This window comes from Aotus nancymaae, unplaced genomic scaffold (assembly GCF_030222135.1).
Source record: "Aotus nancymaae isolate 86718 unplaced genomic scaffold, 86718_ANA_hifiasm-v0.15.2.pri h1tg000021l, whole genome shotgun sequence".
Taxonomy (NCBI): Eukaryota; Metazoa; Chordata; class Mammalia; order Primates; family Aotidae; genus Aotus; species Aotus nancymaae.
Window position 1 is genome coordinate 4319034 of NW_026988433.1, and position 19961 is coordinate 4338994.

The 19961-nt window shown below is 42.5% G+C and overlaps 1 protein-coding gene across 4 annotated transcripts in view; it reads right to left on the minus strand.

The window, feature by feature from the left end:
* GLT1D1 (glycosyltransferase 1 domain containing 1) overlaps positions 1 to 19961 on the minus strand; it is a 121405-nt gene that overhangs the window by 60432 nt on the left and 41012 nt on the right. For 3 of the 4 annotated variants that reach the window (XM_064379575.1, XM_064379576.1, XM_064379578.1), the window contains exons 4-6: positions 18425 to 18476; positions 8934 to 8970; positions 6464 to 6520 (exon numbers count right to left, since the gene is read on the minus strand). In XM_064379575.1, coding sequence (XP_064235645.1) covers positions 6464 to 6520; positions 8934 to 8970; positions 18425 to 18476 — 146 coding nt within the window. Of the gene's footprint in view, positions 1 to 6463; positions 6568 to 8933; positions 8971 to 18424; positions 18477 to 19961 lie in introns of all 4 variants that reach the window. The other variant, XM_064379577.1, reaches the window with a different exon arrangement.

Genomic DNA, 19961 nt, shown 5'->3' on the forward strand with positions numbered 1-19961 from the left:
TTGGATCTCTCTCCTATTCTAGGTTTTTTAAAAAAACAAAAACTAAAAGGCAGAGACAGCATTTGGATTTGAGTAGCTTATGTGCACTTTTCACATATACAATATCATTCACAGAAAATAAAGATTATAGTGGAAAAATCCTGATCAAGTGTTCAAGCACTCAGGCTCATCACACGTAAGCATCAACTCTGATGAATTACATTTCAGGCTCCCTAAAGCCCCTGGCAGCTTTAAGGCGGTATGAATTCTTAGCTTTTAACAAGGAACTATTAAATAAGGTGGGCCTGCTGATGCTCAGAAGTAAGGCACATACCTAACTAATTTTTTTAGTAAATTTTGTCTCCCTCTTTTAACACCAAACTTATTTTTATTACCTTTGCTTTTCCTCTAATATCTAGGTTATCCATGAGTCAAGGTTTGCAGTCGTCACTTACAAATGCACACATTTACATGTCTTTCCGATAGTAACATTTCCTGGAGAACGGTATTTTTATCTTCAAAACAAAATGTGTTGTTTTCATGATCTGGCATATTGCTGCCAACAGCTACCCCCACGTTGCTTCATCTCCCAAGTGTGAGTCGTTGGCGGGCTCAGGAACAGAAGTCCAATCCACGCTGAGCCAGTCTCTATGAATGTATTCTATTCCAGAAGCTCTCTTTATTATTTTCTTTCTTTCTTTCTTTTTGGGACAGAGTTTCACTCTTGTTGCCCAGGCTGGAGTGCAATGGTGCAATTTTGGCTTGACTGCAACCTCCACCTCCCAAGTTCAAGTGATTCTCCTGCCTTACCCTCCCAAGTAGCTGGGACTACAGGCATGAGCCACCACGCCTGGCTAATTTTTGTATTTTTAGTAGAGACGGGGTTTCACCATGTTGGTCAGGCTTGTCTTGAACTCCTGACCGTGATCCACCGCCTTGACTTCCCAAAGTGCTGGGATTATTATTTTCACTTGTTCTTACAAAGAAAAAAGAACTTCAGTCGAACACATTAATTAGACTTACTAGCTGAAAAAGCTGATTTTGAGGGCTGGGAAAGAATAAAGGCTTCTACTAACACTAGTTTTCCATATGAAAAACAAGTGAGTTTTCCTAGGACTAGCCCGAAGAGGAAAAATGCTACAATCTGAATTAGGCAAATTTGAGTCTCCATTATAGAAATACGAATAGAGTTGACAGAGAGATAGAGATGGAGGGGGGAAGACAGAAATAGCAATAAACCTAGAAATACAATAAAACAGAAATCAGAAAAGCAGGAAGGAGTTACCCAGTCAAATTTAAGCTTTCATAGATTTTAGGTTTGATAGGCTGCAAGGAATCATTACTTTAGATGTGTTGGTCATTGGAATTTAAAGGCAAAACTCATAGAACGTGGAATTGTTTAACATTTAAAATGTATCTGGAAATGCACAGAAAAACTCAAAGACCAGGTAACTAATTTGATGTCTACACATCCAGCTTCCTATCAGAATAGCTACTGTCAATATTATGTCAAAAAATTACAACAATGCCATTTACTACATTTAACCTGCTTTATTCTTTATTTGTTCTTAGTTGATCTGTTTGCATGTGAGATAATGTAAACATAAGAGGGGTTTAATGTTGTAGCTTAAGGAGACTTAGTAATTTGTGAGCCAGGGCTTAGAGATCGAATTGAGTATTACCAGAAAACCTGTGACATTCTGGAAGAGCAGAATTCATTGTGATGTGGACATCAGACATTTAAGAAGCACATTGCAAACCCTGGTGACTAATCAATTACTGAGCTGTTTATATGCAGTGTTAAATGAGGCGCTTCCCACCCACTCCCCCCTGATTTCAAGGTTAATAGTTGGTGAGAAGGCAGAGGGTATTTGATCAAGGATAGTCTCTACCAAATTCACTCTATCTTCTGTTTTCACTGTCTGCAGCTCCAAGACGGAGGGACGAATCACACTCACAGGTTTCCAGTGCTCCAGAGGCCAAGGGAAGACAGACTAAGGATGATGAGGATGGCCCATCCCCAGAGTCTGAGAGATGATGACAAAGACAAATGACAGCACAAATGCGAACAGATGCCTGATCATAAAACCCAGAGACGCAGATTCATCCCACATCTACCCTGAAGCCGTTATCTGCCACTGTCAGCTACCAGAGCCACAACCAGTCTCTCTAAGCCCGTATATTCTGAATACATTTACAACTTCTAATTGCACACATTAAGATTAAGCAGCGGCCAAGTAGGTCTCCAGAGGAAAACGCTTCCTAAGGAGTGTTTAAAATCTCCGGGCTGTTCCCTTAATCATTCAATAGCAAGACCAATGAAACAATCAACCCCGAGACTATGGAACTTGATGACAAATCCTTCTCCTGCTAAAAATTATGAATCTTAGTTACAATGCCATTGCTTCCTGTGATGTATTGAAGACAGACTAACCTTACAACAGGAAATTGAAAATGGGCCCACTCGTTCTGAGTAATGGTCCATGTAACTGACATGACGAAGCCGCAGGGGTCGTGTGGGTCATCTGTAATTCTGAGAAGAGCCATGCTAGTGTGGCTGAGATTGATGAATACACCACGAAAATGATTTCTGATAAAATGCTTGGAAATTTTTCTTTTCAATAGGACTTAATACTGATATAGAGTATGTGGTAGACACTTTGCTTCAAGTCTTTTTGTTTCATTTTATTTTAGTTCTGGGACACGTGTGCAGGATGTGCAGGTCTGTTACACAGCTAAACGTGTGCCATGGTGGTTTGCTCATCTATCAGCCCGTCACCTATGTATTAAGCCCAGCATGCATTAGCTATTTTTCCTGATGCTCTCCTGCTGCCCCAGCCCGACCCTCCCCGACAGACCCCAGTGTGCGTTGTTGCCCTCCCTATGTCCATGTGTTCTCATTGTTCAACTCCCACTTATAAGTGAGAACACGTGATGTTTGGTTTTATGTTCTTGTGTTAGTTCACTGAGGATAATGGCTTCCAATTCCATCCATGTCCCTGCAAAGGACATGATCTTGTTCCTTTTCATGGCTGCATAATATTCCATGGTGAATATGTATGACATTTTCTTTATCTAGTCTATCTGCTTTTGTGAATAGTGCTGCAACGTACATACGCGTTCATGTATCTTCATAACAGAATGATTTATATTCCTTTGGGAAATACCCAGTAATGGCATTGCTGGGTCAAATGGTATCTTTGTAGAATTGCCACACTGTTTTCCAAACTTACATTCCCACCAACAGGGTAAAAGTGGTCTTATTTCTCCACAAGCTCACCAGCATCTGTTGTTTCTTGACTTCTTAATAATTGCCATTCTGAATGACAAGCAATGTTATTTCATTGTGGTTTCGATTTGTGGTTCTCTAATGATCAGTGGATGATGAACTTTTGTTCATACGTTTTTTGGCTAATGTATGTCTTCTTGTTTCAAGGCTTTAGCATGAAAACAGAGTTGGGGTGTCTTTCTGTTGGCGGAGGGCAGAGAATTGATTTTGCAACTTCAGTCTCTTCTTAGAAGTTTGAAGGAGTAGGCCAGGCATGGTGGCTCAAGCCTGTAATCCCAGCACTTTGGGAGGCTGAGGCAGGCAGATTACTTGAGGTCAGGACTTCAAGACCAGCCTAGCCAACATGGTGAAACCTCATTTCTCCAAAAATACAGAAAGTTAGCCAGGTGTGGTGGTGTGCACCTGTAATCCTAGCTACTCGGGAGGCTAAGGCAGGAGAATTGCTTGAACCAGGAGATGGAGGTTCAATGTAACAATATTTTACAGAAATTGACAAGTTAAGCCCCAAATTTAAATTAATATTCAAAAAAAAGAGAATAGCTAAAACATTTCTGAAACAAAGTTATTGACTAACACTACTTGGTTTCTAGACTTACTATAAACCTACAGCAACAAGACAGCATGGTATTGGAATAAAGATAGACATAGATAATGAAACACCACATACAGTCAACTGACTTTCAACAGAGGCACCAGAGCAATTCAACGGGCAAGGAAAAACATTTCCAATAAATGATGTCAGAACCATCTAGATATTGTTATGAAAACAAAACAAAACAAATTTTGATCCCTACCTCATACCACACACAAAAAGTAATTTTACATGGATTTATAATCCTAAATGAAAGAGCTACAGCACTAAAACTTCTAAAGACATTAAAAGAAAAAAAGAGAAAGAAAGAAAGAAAGAAAAACATCATTGTGACCACAGGGTAGGTAAAGATTTTGCAGACAGGACTCAAAAGCACTAACCATCAAAGAAAAAATTTGATAAACTAGACTTCAATAAACTTTAAACCTCTTCTGCTCTTTAAAAGACATAGTTAAGCAAATGAAAATATAAATGAGAGAATGGTAGAAAATATTAATGATAGATTTGTCTGACAAAAGGTTTGTACCTGGAATATAAGGAAGTTCTACAAACCAGTAATTAAAAGACACACACAATTGGCTAGATACATGAATGGCCAACGTGCATATAAAAAGATGCTGAACAAAATTAATCATCATGGAAATGAAACGTAGAAGAATGACAATGAGACACCATTTCATTATCTCCCTAGAAAAATTAAAATTAAAGACTGTTGGCCAGGAGCAGTGGCTTACGCCTGCAATCCAGCACTTTGGGAGGCCGAGGCAGGCAGATCACCTGAGGTCAGGAGTTTGAGACCAGCCTGGCCAACATGGTGAAACCCCATCTCTACTAAAAATACAAAAATTAGCCAGGAGTGGTGGTAGGCGCCTGTAATTCCAGCCACTCAGGAGGCTGAGGAAGGAGAATTGCTTGAACTTGGGAGGTGTAAGTTGCAGTGAGCTGAGATTGTGCCATTGCACTCCTGCCTGGGTGACAAGAGCAAGACTTCATCTCAAAAAAAAAAAAAAAAAAGAAAAGAAAAGACCGTCTACTCCTTTGGTGAATGAGAATGCGGAGTAACTGAAGCTCTTTTCAGTTTCTGTGGGAGTGTAAGAGGGTACACCTTGGAGAACTGTTTGGATATGTTTTATAATGTTAATCACATAGTGAAGGTATGTGACTTACAGGCATTTATCCAAGAGAAGTGAAAATGTAGGTCACCAAAAAACCTTGCACAAGAATACTCGTAGTAAATTTATTTGTAATGGTTAAAAATGGAAAACAATCACGCCTGTAATCCCAGCACTTTGGGAGGCCAAGGCGGGTGGATCACGAGGTCAAGAGATTGAGACCATCCTGGCCAACACAGTGAAACCCCGTCTCTACTAAAAATACAAAAAAATTAGCTGGGCATGGTGGCGCGTGCCTGTGGCCCCAGCTACTCGGGAGGCTGAAGCAGAAGAATTGCTTGAACCCAGGAGGCGGAGGTTGCAGTGAGCCGAGATTGAGCCACTGCACTCCAGCCTGGTGACAGAGCAAGACTCCATCTCAAAAAAAAAAAGAAAAAGGAAAACAAGCCAAAAGTTCATCAATAGAAGAAGAGATAAATAATTTGTGATCTATGGAATGGAATACTCCACTTAGGTGAAGTTCAAGAACAGATAAAACTAATGTAAGAAAAGAAAAACTAGACTAGGAGTCGCCTATAAATACACAAGAATTAAATATGGAAGAGGGCCTGAGAGAAGTTTCCTGAGTGGTGGAAATGTTATCTTGATTAGGGTATTTGTCACATGGGTATATATCCTTATCAAACAATTACCTAATTTTATACTTGAGAACTCGGCATTTCACTACATACAAACTTCAGAATTTCTTTTTTTAAAAAAGATGAGTTGACTCTATTCTACTGACAAAATGAGCAAAGAAGGTAGGTTAGAGTGGTAAGCAAAGCTTGATTTCATTTTTGTCTTTTAAAAATCATTATTTACATATAAAATTGTTGAGGAAGATCGGATCAAACATTAATAGCAGTTCCTTTCTGGTGCTGAAATTTCCAATGATTTAAATTTTTGTTGCATTTTTTTGGCCAGGCATGGTGGCATATGCCTGCAGTCCCAGCTACTTGGGAGGCTGAGGCAAGAGAATCACCTGAACCCAGGAGGCGGAGGCTGTAGTGAGCTAGGTCACACCAATGCGCTCCAGCCTGAGCAACAGAGCGAGACTCCATCTCAAAATGAAAAAAATTGTGTTGCATTTTCTGATATTTTCTCATTTTTCTACAATGATAATTTAATTATATGTGTAATTAATAAAGTAAAATAAAATGAACACATGAGGTTGTTATTCTTACAAAGAACAAATGTCACAGGAAATGATACTGAAAATTTGGGAAGCAGGTGCTAAAAACAGCATCAGAAAGGCCGGAGACCCTCTCTCTCTGGCCTTCTAGCCCTGCTGTTCCTCAAAAAGATAAAACCACTCATGAAGTTGTAGACAGAGGAAAATTAACCTTGTTCTCCCTGACAACCACTTTTTCAAAACCACATGAATGTAAGGTGCTGCTGAAACTAACTGCCAAGAAGCACGTCATCAAAATCCTCTAAGATTTCATATCTCACCTGAATGTTGAAGAAAGGTATTCCAGTTAAAGGCGGCATTTGGTGTTGTTGCAATTCCTGGGTCAAAGAAACAAAGAAAGGGAAAGTCCACTTTGATGCAACTGCTGAAATACAACCAATGATTTTGTGTTGAAGCTTATTATTATTATTATTATTATTTCTGAGTCAGAGTCTTGCTCTGTTGCCCAGGTTGGAGCACAGTGCCATGATTTTGGCTCACTGCAAACTCCTCCTCCCAGGTTGAAGCGATTCTCCTGGCTCAGCCTCCCAAATAGCTGGGATTATAGATGCCTGCCACCACACCTGGCCAAATTTTGTATTTTTAGTAGAGACAGCGTTTTGCTGTGTTGGCCAGGCTGGTCTCGAACTCCTGACCTCAAGTGATGGACCCGCCTCAGCCTCCCAAAGTGCTGGGATTACAGGTGTAAGCCACCATGCATGGCCTACTTGTGTTGAAGTTTAATTAACGGAAGCACCTGGTTTTTATAAAGCCACTCCACGCTCTGAGTGCTCCACTGAAGTCCCATGAATCTCCCAGCACAGAGGGTTAAAGAGAGCCCATGGATTCCACAGGAGAAAAGACCCACCCCTTTCAGCCCAGGATCCATGACAGGCCCAAACTGGGTTAGACAAACCAGGAGTTCCTTAAAAATGCCAGGAAGTAACAGGTTTCAAAAACACTGTCAACTAAACAGCCCCATGTAAAAATTATACCTCCCTTCAAAAGTCCACTCTCAACCCTCACCAACTCATGCCTGACGGTCTGCTGTCTATTACTTCCTCGGAAAGAGAAGCCACATTTAATTTTTGCTGAAAAAAATGAGTATTTTGCAATTGAGAAAATCCAGAGGCAATATCTAACAGGTTATTTTGGTAACAAACATTTTGAAATTTTATAAAATGTAAGTAAATCAAGTCATCTAACGGCCTCTAAAACCTGCATAATCATTATTCACACCGAATGATACTGACAACAGCTATTTAAGGAGTGCCCCTCCAAGCCAGCCCTAACCCTAACCGTGCAGGTGCTCTCCCCACTCCACTGTAAGCCTCAAAGGCCCACTGAGCAGACTGGTTCCTCCAGTTTATCCAGCTGGAAACTGAGGTTCAAACAGGTTAAATAGGCTTCAAAATGCACAGTGTGGAGGTGGTAGACACTGTGTTCAAACTATACACCGCCTCAGAGCCAGGATTTTTCCTGCTGCACCAGCTAAAATGTCACTGAAGCCAGTGCAGCAAGGACACGGTGAGGACAGGGTGGCATGCCTCACTCAGGTACACCTGAGCACCATGGAGTCCTCGGGAGGCGCGAACGCCTGGCCTCAGCATCTGCACTCCTTCTAACCTGAGCTCGGGGCGAGTTACTTGTTCTTCGTTGGAGCTAGGCTTTCCATTATTTCTATCGTGCAGTAGTACCGTGGTTCACAAATTGTTTAGACAGGCCGGGCATGGTGGCACACACCTGGAATCCCAGCACTTTGGGAGGCCGAGGCGAGTGGATGACCTGAGGTCAGGAGTTAGAGATCAGCCAACATGGTGAAACCCCGTCTCTACTCAAAATACAAAAATTAGCTGGGCGTGGCTGGGAACACCTGCAATACCAGCTACTCAGGAGGCTGAGGCAGGAAAATTGCTTGAACCCAGGAGGCAGAGGCGGAGGTTGCAGTAAACCAAGATCGCACCATGGCACTCCAGTGTGGGTGGCAGAATGAGACTCAAATACACAAAACAAAAAAAACTGTGTTTAAACCTCAGAAGGTTTGATGAAAGGCCTCAGATGCCACCGAAGGGGTAGGACTGGGCGGGGAGGAAGGGGGAAGGTGAAGCGGGAAGAGCTCCAGGTCCCCTAACTCAACTCAACTGAAACAGAAGCTCTGCATTTGTTCGGTTTGCTTTTTCCAAACGTACTGCTGATGGGGTATATCATATTTCCACTGGCGAAAAACGTTGTGATCTGCATTTTACATTGTTATTTTATAATTTCTCCTATTTATCTTTTATTCAAATGTGAGAAAATCATAATAATGTAGCCATTCTCAGGCAGATTGCTTGAGCCCAGGAGTTCAAGACCAACCTGGGCAACATGGCGAAACCCCATTTCTACAAGAAATACAAAAAAAATAGGCTGAGCATGGTGGCCCACGCCTGTGGTCCGAGCTACTTGGGAGGCTGAGGCTGGAGAATCACTTGAACCCAGGAGGCAGAGGTTGCAAAGCCGAGACTGCACCACTGCACTCCAGCATGGGTGTCAGAGCCAGACCTTGTCTCAAAAATAGAAAAATCAAAAATCGACATTTTACTGATTAAGTAAATCTTAGAAATCATATTATCTCCTCCCTAAACATCTCAATATGCGTTTCTAAAGAATGCAAACTTATTCTTTTAAATACATATATTTATCACATATAAACATATTTTTATATATTCATTCTCTATCCCTGTATGTAAGTAAAGATTTTAAAATTCTTACCTTGACTCTGGACGTGGATCTTACCCTTAGCATGCGGCTTTTGAAAGGAGGAGAGAAAGAAAAGAAAATTACATTAGATAGTCCATGACAAGTGCTTTTCAGAAATAAAATGAAGGTCATTAACAACAACAACAAAAGCCTCCTGGAAAACATCACGGAGAATCATCTACACAGCTGCTCAGGCTCATTACTCATTAAGAGCAAAGCGTTACATCTGCTGTTAATAGGTTTTGCCATTAAAAATACAGCATCGATAAGGTAAGAAGCACACACATACAAAAAGTCTCTTAAATGAGGCCTAATGCAGTTTTGCAAATTTTCAGCTGCGAGGTTAGTGGAGAGACGACTAAAGTTCAGCCAGAGAGCATGCCAGCGCCGGCCCGGCCGATGCAGGTCCTGCCTGGCGTGGAGGTGGAAGTGTGAGGAAGCATCGTATGGGTTATGCAGCCCTGAGGGGAAGAATACTCCCACTACCCCCAGAAAAAATGAAGAAAGGAGCACAAGGAAAGGAGGAACTGCCAACATGTTCGGAAACCAAAGAGGCCCCAGGAGGCGGACCCTTCCAGACAAGCCAGGACAGCGGGGTGGGAAGACCCGGAAGAGCCTCCTCACAGGCCTCCCTGGCACCGAGGAAAAGGCGGTGCTTGCAAGACTGATTTGCGCATTTGTACCAAGATACCAACTTACTATTCCTTGTCGTGCTTTCTGGCAGAATGTCACAAAACTGCTAGAGAGAAACAGAATCCATTTCTCCAGTTCATGTTGAAGCAGTGGCAGAAATATTTTTAAGATGACATTTAGATGCGAGGTGGAAGCAGGAGCAGAGTGAGACCCTCTTCAGAACGGCTGACGGGGCAAGTCAGTGCCAAGGGCGGTTTCTCTCAAGGAACTGAAATAGGCAGTCATTTTGGTGAAAGAGTCCAAAAATGGACGTCTTTGTGTCATGTGACCTAAGCCTGATCAATGCATGACATGACTGAAGTGGCTAGGTCCCTGGAGGTCACACAAGTCGCACCCCTGTCCTTTCTCGGTGTAGGCGTACAGTGTGGTCTTCAGGGTGCCAGGGAGCCCACGGCACTGCCTGGGGTATGCTGGTCCACTTTGGACATTGTCCCCACGTCAGGCTTATATTTTGGGACACAAGGTAAAGGTGAAGCAGCCGTGCCCAAGCTGAGACCATCAACAGGAAGGAGACTGGCCCTCCCCAAGCCTGGGAAGGTTTGGCAGAGGCAGCATCCAGGCAGAAGGTGGGAGGGACGGCAGGGCATGGTGGCTCACCCCTATAATCCCAGAACTTTTGGAGGTTGAGTCAGGCAAATCATTTGAGGTCAGGAGGTCGAGACCAGTCTGGGCAACATGGTAAAATCCTGTCTCTACTAAAAATACAAACATTAGCTGAGCGTGGTGGTGTGCGCCTATAATCCCAGCAACTTGGGAGACTGAGGCAGGAGAATCGCTTGAACCCGGGAGGCAGAGGTTGCCGTGAACTGAGATTGCGCCACTGCACTCCAGCCTGGGCAACAAGAGTGAAACTCCATCTCAAAAATAAAAAAACAAAAATAAAAAAAGGAGGTGGTGGGGACACATGAGGCTGGGGTGGTGCTGGTTTTGTCCTTGGTGTCACATGTTGTATTTAGCTACCGGAAGCACCTCAAGCCTCCAGAAGTCTTGACTCCTCCCCAATTTACCAGGTAAGCAAGCGGGTATTCGTGCCATTCCAAATGCCCTTAAAATAGTAAGCCTTTGAGAGTTTCAAAAACCTCTTCTCTACCAATTAAAAAAGATATTAACTTTAATGAAAAAAAGAAGGGGCTAAAAGCAACCATTTGAAAACAGAAATTGCAGTTCAGAGCCCTAAACTATTCCTTTCACTGACTTATGATTTCCCTGGAAAGCTGGAAGAGACGTTAAGGGAGTGTAGCGGAGGCTCGGTTTTCTTCCTGAACCAGCCCTGTGTCTAAAACACTCGCCTGGAAGCATCTTTAAGGTGGATGTTAAAGCACTCACAATAGAACGGCTTGGCATCTAACTTTCTTTCTTTTCTTTTTTTTTGAGACGGAGTTTTACTCTTGTTGCCCAGGCTGTTGTACAGTGGCTGATCTCAGCTCACCGCAACCTCCGCCTCCAGGGTTCAGGCCATTCTCCTGCCTCCGGCTCCTGAGCAGCTGGGATTACAGGCATGCATCACCACGCCCGGCTAATTTTGTATTTTTTAGTAGAGACAGGGTTTCTCCCTGTTGGTCAGGCTGGCCTTGAACTCCTGTCCTCAGGTGATCCGCCCGTGTTGGCCTCCCAAAGTGCTAGGATTACAGGCATGAGCCACCATGCCCAGCCGGCATTTGACAAGTTAATATAAGTATTTGACAATAAAAGATTCAACATAATCCTAGATAAATAATCAGGCGAGGCAATATAGAGTTTATAGTCTTCGTCATTATTTTCATTGGAAATATGCTCTGCAATTAGCAATATGTAAACTCAAAATGTTGCTGTCAAGAAACTTCTTTTTCCACCAAAAAGAAAAAGAAAAAAAAATGAGTTAAACTTGTATCTCGGCTCTGTAAGCAGAAGGAATTGACTGAACGTGAAGATTTCTCGACTTATCTGCTGATCTTCTCACATCTCTGAGCATGACTTTGCTAAAATCAATTGAAAAGCATTTTTAAATGGCATTTTAAGGTCTCATCCAGGCAAACAGGAAACAGAGCTGCAGTAGAAAAGAAGTCTGGACCTGAGTTATTTTTAATCATTGCAATAAAAGAAATCTGGCAAAAGACAATTGGCTTATATTGATTTTGAAAAACATTTTCTATATGAAAGTGTTACAAATACAAATTAGCTTTCTTTGCTCAATATTTATTACTCTTCTATCTGCCTCAAAATAACATGAGTCAAAGTCCCTGTGTACAGCCTGCCTTGCAGATTAGCTCATCAGTGCACACAATGACAAACACTGAGGTGTGTCTATGAGCAACTGCTACCTCCTTGGCTTGTTACTGGATATAAAAAGCCAGGATCCTATTGGATAGATACCTATGAATAGATGGACTTCTAACAGACCCAAGGGCTAACTGATATCTTTTCATGCTGGAATAACATCAACAAAAGAACTTCCCTCCCATTCTTTGGCTAAATATAACCCAGAGATTCACCTTCTAAAGTTAAACTTTCTGCAAATGGAAGCCACAATAGTTTATTTTTGAAATATAGGCACAATTTTATGCTCTACAGATGGCAAAAATAATAATTTTTGTTCTGAAATTATGATACAACTTCAGATTGTGGCTTTGTTAAAACTACTTGTAAAACCATTACAAATTGCTTAAAAGAAACGATGGTTCATACATATAAAGTTACAAAATATATGCATGCCACACAACACATAGAAGTTGGGCACTTTTCAAGGACACAGTGTCTTTTTTCCTCCCTCTACTCTCTTCCCGTAGAAATCTGTTATCATGCATTAGAAAAAAGAAAATAATATTCAAAAGGTGGGGAGATTCAGCCTTGCCATGGAACTCCTGCAGTGGAACCAAAGAACAATTTTTCTTTCCTTTTTTTTTTTTACTAGGAAGTACTTTAAGCATTTTTCTTGGAAAAAAACATTTCCAGAAACTAACACTTCACAACATTTTAACAACAAAGAAAGAGGTTTTCAAGAGTTGGGATTCTAGAATATTAGGAAGACATGTTGGTATCCTGCTTCATTACAGATGGATGGCACAGATCAGAAGCCAATATCAGAACCCAGTGGAATGACACTTCCATCTATAGTGTTTCTCTTCCTTCCTGCTGTCCTCCCTGTCCCACAGAAACGCCAGCCACCATACAGAGCCCAGTGGCACACAGCTTAGCTGCCAGTCTTCCCCCTTGGATAGGAGAACAATTTTTCCAAAAAAAGAGAATATACATGGGTGAGATGAGAAAGAACTGTTAAAACTCGACTGGGATAGGATTCTATCGGGTCCAACATGGAGCAGACATAGAGATGAAATTAACATAATCCGGCTGGGTGTGGGGGCTCACATCTGCAATCCCAGTACTTTGAGAGGCTAAGGCAGGTGGATCACTTCAGGCAGGAGTTCGAGACCAGCCTGGCCAACATGGTGTAACCCCGTGTCTACTAAAACTACAAAAATTAGCCAGGTGTGGGGGCAGTGCCTATAGTCCCAGTCACCTGGGAGGCTGAGGCAGGGGAATTGCTGGAACCCAGGAAGCGGAGGTGCAGTGAGCTGAGATCGTGCCACTGCACTCCAGCGTGGGTGACAGAGCAAGACTCTTCGCAAAAATAAATAGCTAAATAAATAAAAATAAAACAATCCAGGGCCCTGCACAAAATCAAGGGATGACAGTGTGGCACCCAATCTAGTGGGGCGACTCAAGAAACGGGAACAGCAACAGGAAAGTTCCAGAGAAGATTTTTGTTTTTTTAAACAATTAAATGTATGGAGTAAACAACTCAGAGTGACTGCTGATTTTATTCAGAAGGTTCCCCTACCATCCTCTGCCTTGGCAATTTAATGAATTAGAAACAATACTTGTGACGGTGCCTCACATTTGAGCCCCGGGTCATGGGAAAGGTAAACTCAAGGTATGTGCTGTGGAATGGAGGCGTTTTTCATACTTTTAAGTTCTTTGAAACTTCTCAATTCCCAGGGATCTCACATGGGACAAAAAAAACAAAACCAGACATAAAGAACACTTGCAGTTGCATCAGGAAATCTCCAGCGAAGGCTCACCTTCGTAGAAGCTATTAAAAATGATTGGCTTCCTGGGACATGATCAATCCCTGGAGCCTCTCCTGCAGAGGTAAGAGGGTTAGCACACACACGAGGCAGTCTAGAGGTGAAACCGTGTGCTGAGTGCGATTTTTTTTTTCCAGAACGGTGGAAACTGTAATAAAAGATGTGGTCTGTGTAGTTTCAGCTGCTGCCACGATGACTTTTGGAGGTAATCAGACACAGAGCAGTGGGCCATGCAGGAAGAGGGAGGAGTTGTGAGTATGTCAAAGACAACATGCTCCTACCGAAGACTCCAGGGACGAGTCGGCAAGCAGCTCATTCCAACTAGGCCAGCACTAACATCCGAACTGACTTCCGAGCTCACCTGTGCAGGACTGCACGTGTGACAGCCAGTGAGATCTGTCTTGCTTTCTGTATTTTAATTTCCAAAAGAATTTTGATGAGTAAATGTACGCAAAGTAAAATTACGCTTTAGGTATTGCCTAATACAGCAACTTCAAGAAGTTACTTTTCTTTAACAAGTGCCAAGGCAAAGTGGGTAAGTCAGGCCCCAGAGGTGGTGACTCAAAGTTTCCAGGAAAAAACAAAAACAAAAACAAAAACCTCACTATAAAGATAACACCTGAAAACTTAGCTCGATGCTTGTAAAGCTTATCGATGTGCCGTTATGACTGGCATTGTGCTTTTCTTTTTTTGAATTTGATAACTGCTTCAAGCAATATTTACTCAAACAGAATTTTTTAAATATAGCTTATAAATAAATATTTCAGTTTACATAATGTCCTCTTAGAAGAAAGCTTACTAGGAAAACAGTGTGAAACAGGCATCAGGGGTTTTGAACCCAATGGAGACGTATTAAACCATAATCACTGCTTCTCCTGGTAAAACTTTCCATTAGGATATACATTTAATTTGTTCGTCAGGTTTTTTTTTATTTTTGGTGAAATTTTTACATTTTCTGGTGAAATTCTGCTTTAGACAAAGCACCCTAAACTTGGACTAGAACTAGAAGTACTCATTTGCATTCTGAATATCTCTTACATATTGTAACAATAAATCAAAATCCTACAGAAGACATTTTCAAACTTTCCACAATGTGTATCTCATGATCAGAAATGTGCAGCGAATCAAATTCTTGAAAATGTCAAATCGATATTATAATATCAGAACGCGGCCAGCACAGAGGCTCATGCCTATAATCCTGACATTTTAGGAGGCTGAAGCAGGAGAACTACTTGAGGCCAGGGGTTCAAGAGCAGCCTGGGCAACACAGTGAGACCTAATCTCTACAAAAAATAAAAACTAAAAATTTCAGCCAGGTGTGGTGGCATGGGCCCATGGTCTCAGCTACTTGGGAGGCTGAGTGAAGAGGATCGCTTGAGCCCAGGAGTTTGAGGCTGCAATGAGCCATGATCATGTCACTGCACTCCATCCAGCCTGGGCAACACAGTGAGACACCTTTACCAAAGAAAAAAACAAGACACTTAAAAGACAAATAATATCACAAACCAACACAGTAATGCCATCCCAAAACATGACCTACATTGATCATGAGTGCCAGGCACTAACAGCGTAGCATGCTGACCTGGTGGGAGCCCACCGGGGTCGTACATTTTACAAAGTAGATACAATGTCAAATTAAGGCTGGTACAAACAACACTAAAAAATAATGACTTGAGCATAAACAAAGGCATTTCAAATTAAAAGAGATAAAATACAACCATCTTTATTGAAATCCAATCAAACTAATTTGTGAAGGGTCAGCCAGAGATGCGTAGGCAATCACAAACCCAGCTCCCAACACAACGTTTGCATAAGAGCACCCAGGGGCTGACGTTCACTCACGGGTTACAAACTAACCCTCATTTGGCACATGTCTGTTCACGTGTCGTCCACGATCAGATGCTGTGTGAGTGAGTGTTTCAGAAATCCTGAAACAGAGCTGTCCTGAGCAACACAACAGACACCCCCCCGCCCCCTCCCCGGCACCCCCCCCCGCAAAACGCAGCTGATCTAGGGCACGTGCAAGGCAGCCAGTTTGAATTCAGATGTGCTGTGAGTGTCAAATACACACTGGATTTCAAAGACTTCTTACAAAAAAAGGTAAAGTACGTCACTAGTAACTTTCATATTGATGACCTGTTGAGATAATATTTTGGAATACAGTGAGTGTGTCGTAGGAAATTTGACCTTGACCAAAGAGAGACATGACCTGCACCCTTAGCTTCTGGGAAATGTCAAATTCAAATTTGATGGCCGGGTGCGGCTGCCCATGCCTGTAATCCTAGCACTTTGGGAGGCCGAGGTGGGTGGATCACCTGAGGTCAGGAGTTTGAGACTAGCCCGGCCAACATGGAGAAACCCCATCTCTACTAAAAATAGAAAAATTAGCTGGGCGTGGTGGCACATGCCTGTAATCCCAGCTACTTGGGATGCTGCAGGAGCATCGCTGGAACCTGGGAGGCGGAGGTCGTGGTGAGCTGAGATCGCACCATTGCACCCCAGCCTGGGCAACAAGAGTGAAACTCAGTCTCAAAAAATAAAAAAGAAAGAAAAGAAAAGAAAAAACAATGTGGTGACATACAGTAGCTCATGCCTGTCATCCTAGCACTTTGGGAGGCCGAGGAGGACAGATCACTTGAGGTCAGGAGTTCAAGACCAGCCTGGCCAACGAAGCAAAACCCTGTCTCTACTAAAAGAACAACAACAGCATGTATTCAAAGGTTAATATTTGAAAAGCTAATACTTTGTATTTCTTCATCTAGGACATTTCTAAGTGAAACTGGCTTAAGTGGGTGGCGGTGACTAATCAGCGAATATTAGCACAGATAATTAGCACTGATAATTAGCACAGATGGGGCTACTGCCTTCATTAGTATTAAAGCAGCAGCACTTTTACTCATCATTGCATTTTACACCATGAGAAAAGACAAAAGAAAGCCTTTGCATTATTATTTGAAAAAGGCTTGACTTGGTGGAGGCCCTGAAAGAGTCCCAGGGAACCTCAGAGGTCCAGGGACCCCATTTTGGTAACCACTTGTTTGAAAAACTACCTAAGAAGGCAGACAGTCCAACAGGTAGGCCAGGTAAGGTGGCTCACACCTGTAGCCCCAGCACTTTGGGAGGCCGTGGTGGGTGGATCACTTGAGGTCAGGTGTTTGAGACCAGCCTGGCCAACATGGTGAAACCCCATGTCTACTAAAAATACAAAAATTAGCTGGGCGTGGTGGTGCTTGCCTGTAATCCCAGCTACTCAGGAGGCTGAGGCAGGAGAATCGCTTGAACCCAGGGGACAGAGGTTAGAGTGAGCAGAGATCGCACCACTGCACTCCAGCCTGGGTGACAGAGTAAGACTGTCTCAAAAAAAAAAAAAAAGTCAGACAGGCACCACAATAAAACTAGAAGCCAGGATGCCTGTTGAGTTTTCTGATTCTGAGATTGACAAGTCATTAAGCTGCACTAGCAAATACAACCTCCATGCTCTTCCTGGGAAAAGTCTGACATAAAGGGTAAGACTCTGCGCAGTCAACGCGTGTGCAGCTTCACATTCACATATGTCTAGCATCCTGAGCTTTCGGAAGACACCACGGAGGACTGAGTTCTCCCTTGTCCCAGTGCAGCAGTTTCCAACTCCACCATTCTGCAAATTGCAATCCTATAAAGAATGGGCAGAGCCTGCACATGATCAGGGCATAAGCCCTGTTCCCTGATCCCCGCAACCAACAGGAATAATGCCTGCAAATGATCCGAGCATACGCACTGCGCACAGTGGACGAGCTAGGGGAACACAAGCACTAGCAGCGCTGGTAGAGCAGGCTCAAAGCAGTTCCCACCACCAGAGACAGCAGCCTTGCCCACCAGAGGAAACTGACCTTTAGCTTTTTTCTTAGTTTTGCAGGCAGCAGCTCTATGGTGCATTCACATAGCTCCTTACCAAGAACTCAGCTAGGCTCTCACTGGCTCTTACACTGCCTTCTAAGTCACCATGAATACAAAGTCAATAACTGAATTAACTTGTTGATCTACAAACTCCTGACTGTTTAAAGCTCTTCTAATAAACAGTCCAGCCCAGGAAATGACCTCTGCCACCTAACAGATAGTTTCTTTTATGTATACAAGGTTGCTGCAACATTTATAGTGCAGCCAAGAAATCACCCGATCTGAGAACATAAAAAAAAAAAAAAATCAGGGCCAGGTGCAGTGGCTCACACCTGTAATCCCAGCACTTTGGGAGGCCAAGGCGGGCAGATCATTTGAGGTCAGTAGTTTGAACCAGCCTGATCAACATGGTGAACCCTATCTCTACTAAAATACAAAAAAAATTAGCTGGGCGTGGTGGCACATGTGTGTAGTCCCAGCTATTCAGGAGCAAGAGAATCACTTGAACCTGGGAAGTGGAGGTTACAGTGAGCCGTGATCACCCCATTGCACTCCAGACTGGGTGAGAGAGCAAGACTTTGTCTCCAAAAAAAAAAAAAGAAAGAAAGAAAAAGAAAAGAAAACAGCACATTAAAAGATTTGGCTACTGGGTTATTTCTGTCATTCAATAACAATATCAAAAACTATCCAGGACGTTTTAGGAGCATCTACACATATGAAATGAACCTATAGGAAACATAATACACTATTGTGGCCACAACAGGCATTTTCCATGCGAACACTGTCGGCTCTAGTAAGACTGCCTTTCAGTTCTCAAATTCTGCAATTTCACCAGCACAAACAAAATAGTAACACCAGATAAATACATACCCACTGCGCTTGTGCCATTTCCTTCATTGACTCTGTGAAAGCGACAGCAAATCTAGTAAACAAACAAAAATAATACAAACAATTAGGCCAGAATTCAATTAAAAGAACTATGAAACAGCTCCTTGGAACAAATTATGAGGGACAAGGTAAGACACTACATTTAAAATGCAATCAATCTTTATTACTTGTGGTCATCGCCATTAGGTTTAATCTCAACTCACATCAAAAAAAGGTTGTATGTGCAAGAAGTAAACCAAATGAAGCTCAAAACTTCCTATTTTTTCTTTTCCTTCCACGCAAGTTCAGAGAGGCAGGGATAAAATCAAAAGCAAGAAATCAAGATGCAGGAGAGAAGCAAGGAACTAGCTTGGTTGATTCACCTGAACAGTCAAAGGCTGCCTGTCCGCTCCACGAGCTCTGCTAAGGGCAGACGATGGGGGCGCAATCACAATGTACTGAATGCACATGGGTGCTCAATGCTATCCTCTCCCTCATTTCAGTTGCTTCCTTAGGAAATGCACAAGAGCCCTCAAAACTAAGAACATGCTCACTGCAGCCTCAAACTCCTGGGCTTAAGTCATCCGCCTTCCTCAGACTCTTAAGTAGCTGGGACCGCACCACAGCCAGCTAATTTTGTTGTGTTTGCCATGAAGTACAGGAGTTTTCATAGATACTTTTACATGGAAATGTGGAGCACATTCTTAGATGGGAAGCTCCAATACCATCAAAATGTCCATTTTTACCAAATTACATGACAAAATCAATAATCCAAATCCCCAAGTAAATTTCCATTGAAATCTGACAAAATAATTTTAAAGTTTACCTATACATATAACTGGGTGACAAGCAATCAGAAAATTTTGATAAAGAAGAATTCAGGCCAGGCACAGTGGTTCACACTTGTAATCCCAATACTTCGGGAGGCTGAGGCAGGAAGATCACTTGAGCCCAGGCATTCAAGACCAGCTTGGGCAATATAGGGAGACCCCCATCTCTACAGAAAAAAATGTTTTTTAATTAGCCAGGTGTGGCTGAGCACACTTTTAATCCCAGCTACTCAGGAGGCTGAGGCAGGAGGATCACAGGAGGCTGAGGCAGGAGGATCACTTGAGCCTGCGATGTCAAGGCTGCATTGAGCCATGGTGGTGCCACTGCACTCCCGTTTGGGTGACAGAGGAAGAATAAAGAAGAAGGAAGGAAGAAGGAGAAGAAGAAGGATGAAGAGGAAGAGGAGGAGGAAGAAGAATTCAAAGATGAGACTTGTATTAACAGATATCAAAACACATTAAAAATATAATAATTACAACAGTGTTGGCAGTGAAGAAAAGATAGATCAAAATCAAACACAAAGCCAGAAACAGACCCAAATACATTTAAGAATTTGACATGGCATAAAGTCAGAGAAGTGGTGAAATACATGGAAAAAGTTAGTTTCCTACCGTATATCACATATCTAAAAAGGTGATTCATGAGCTAAGTAAAAAAGGTAAGACTACAGAATTCCAGAATGATACATGTGAACAAGCAGCTGGCCCCA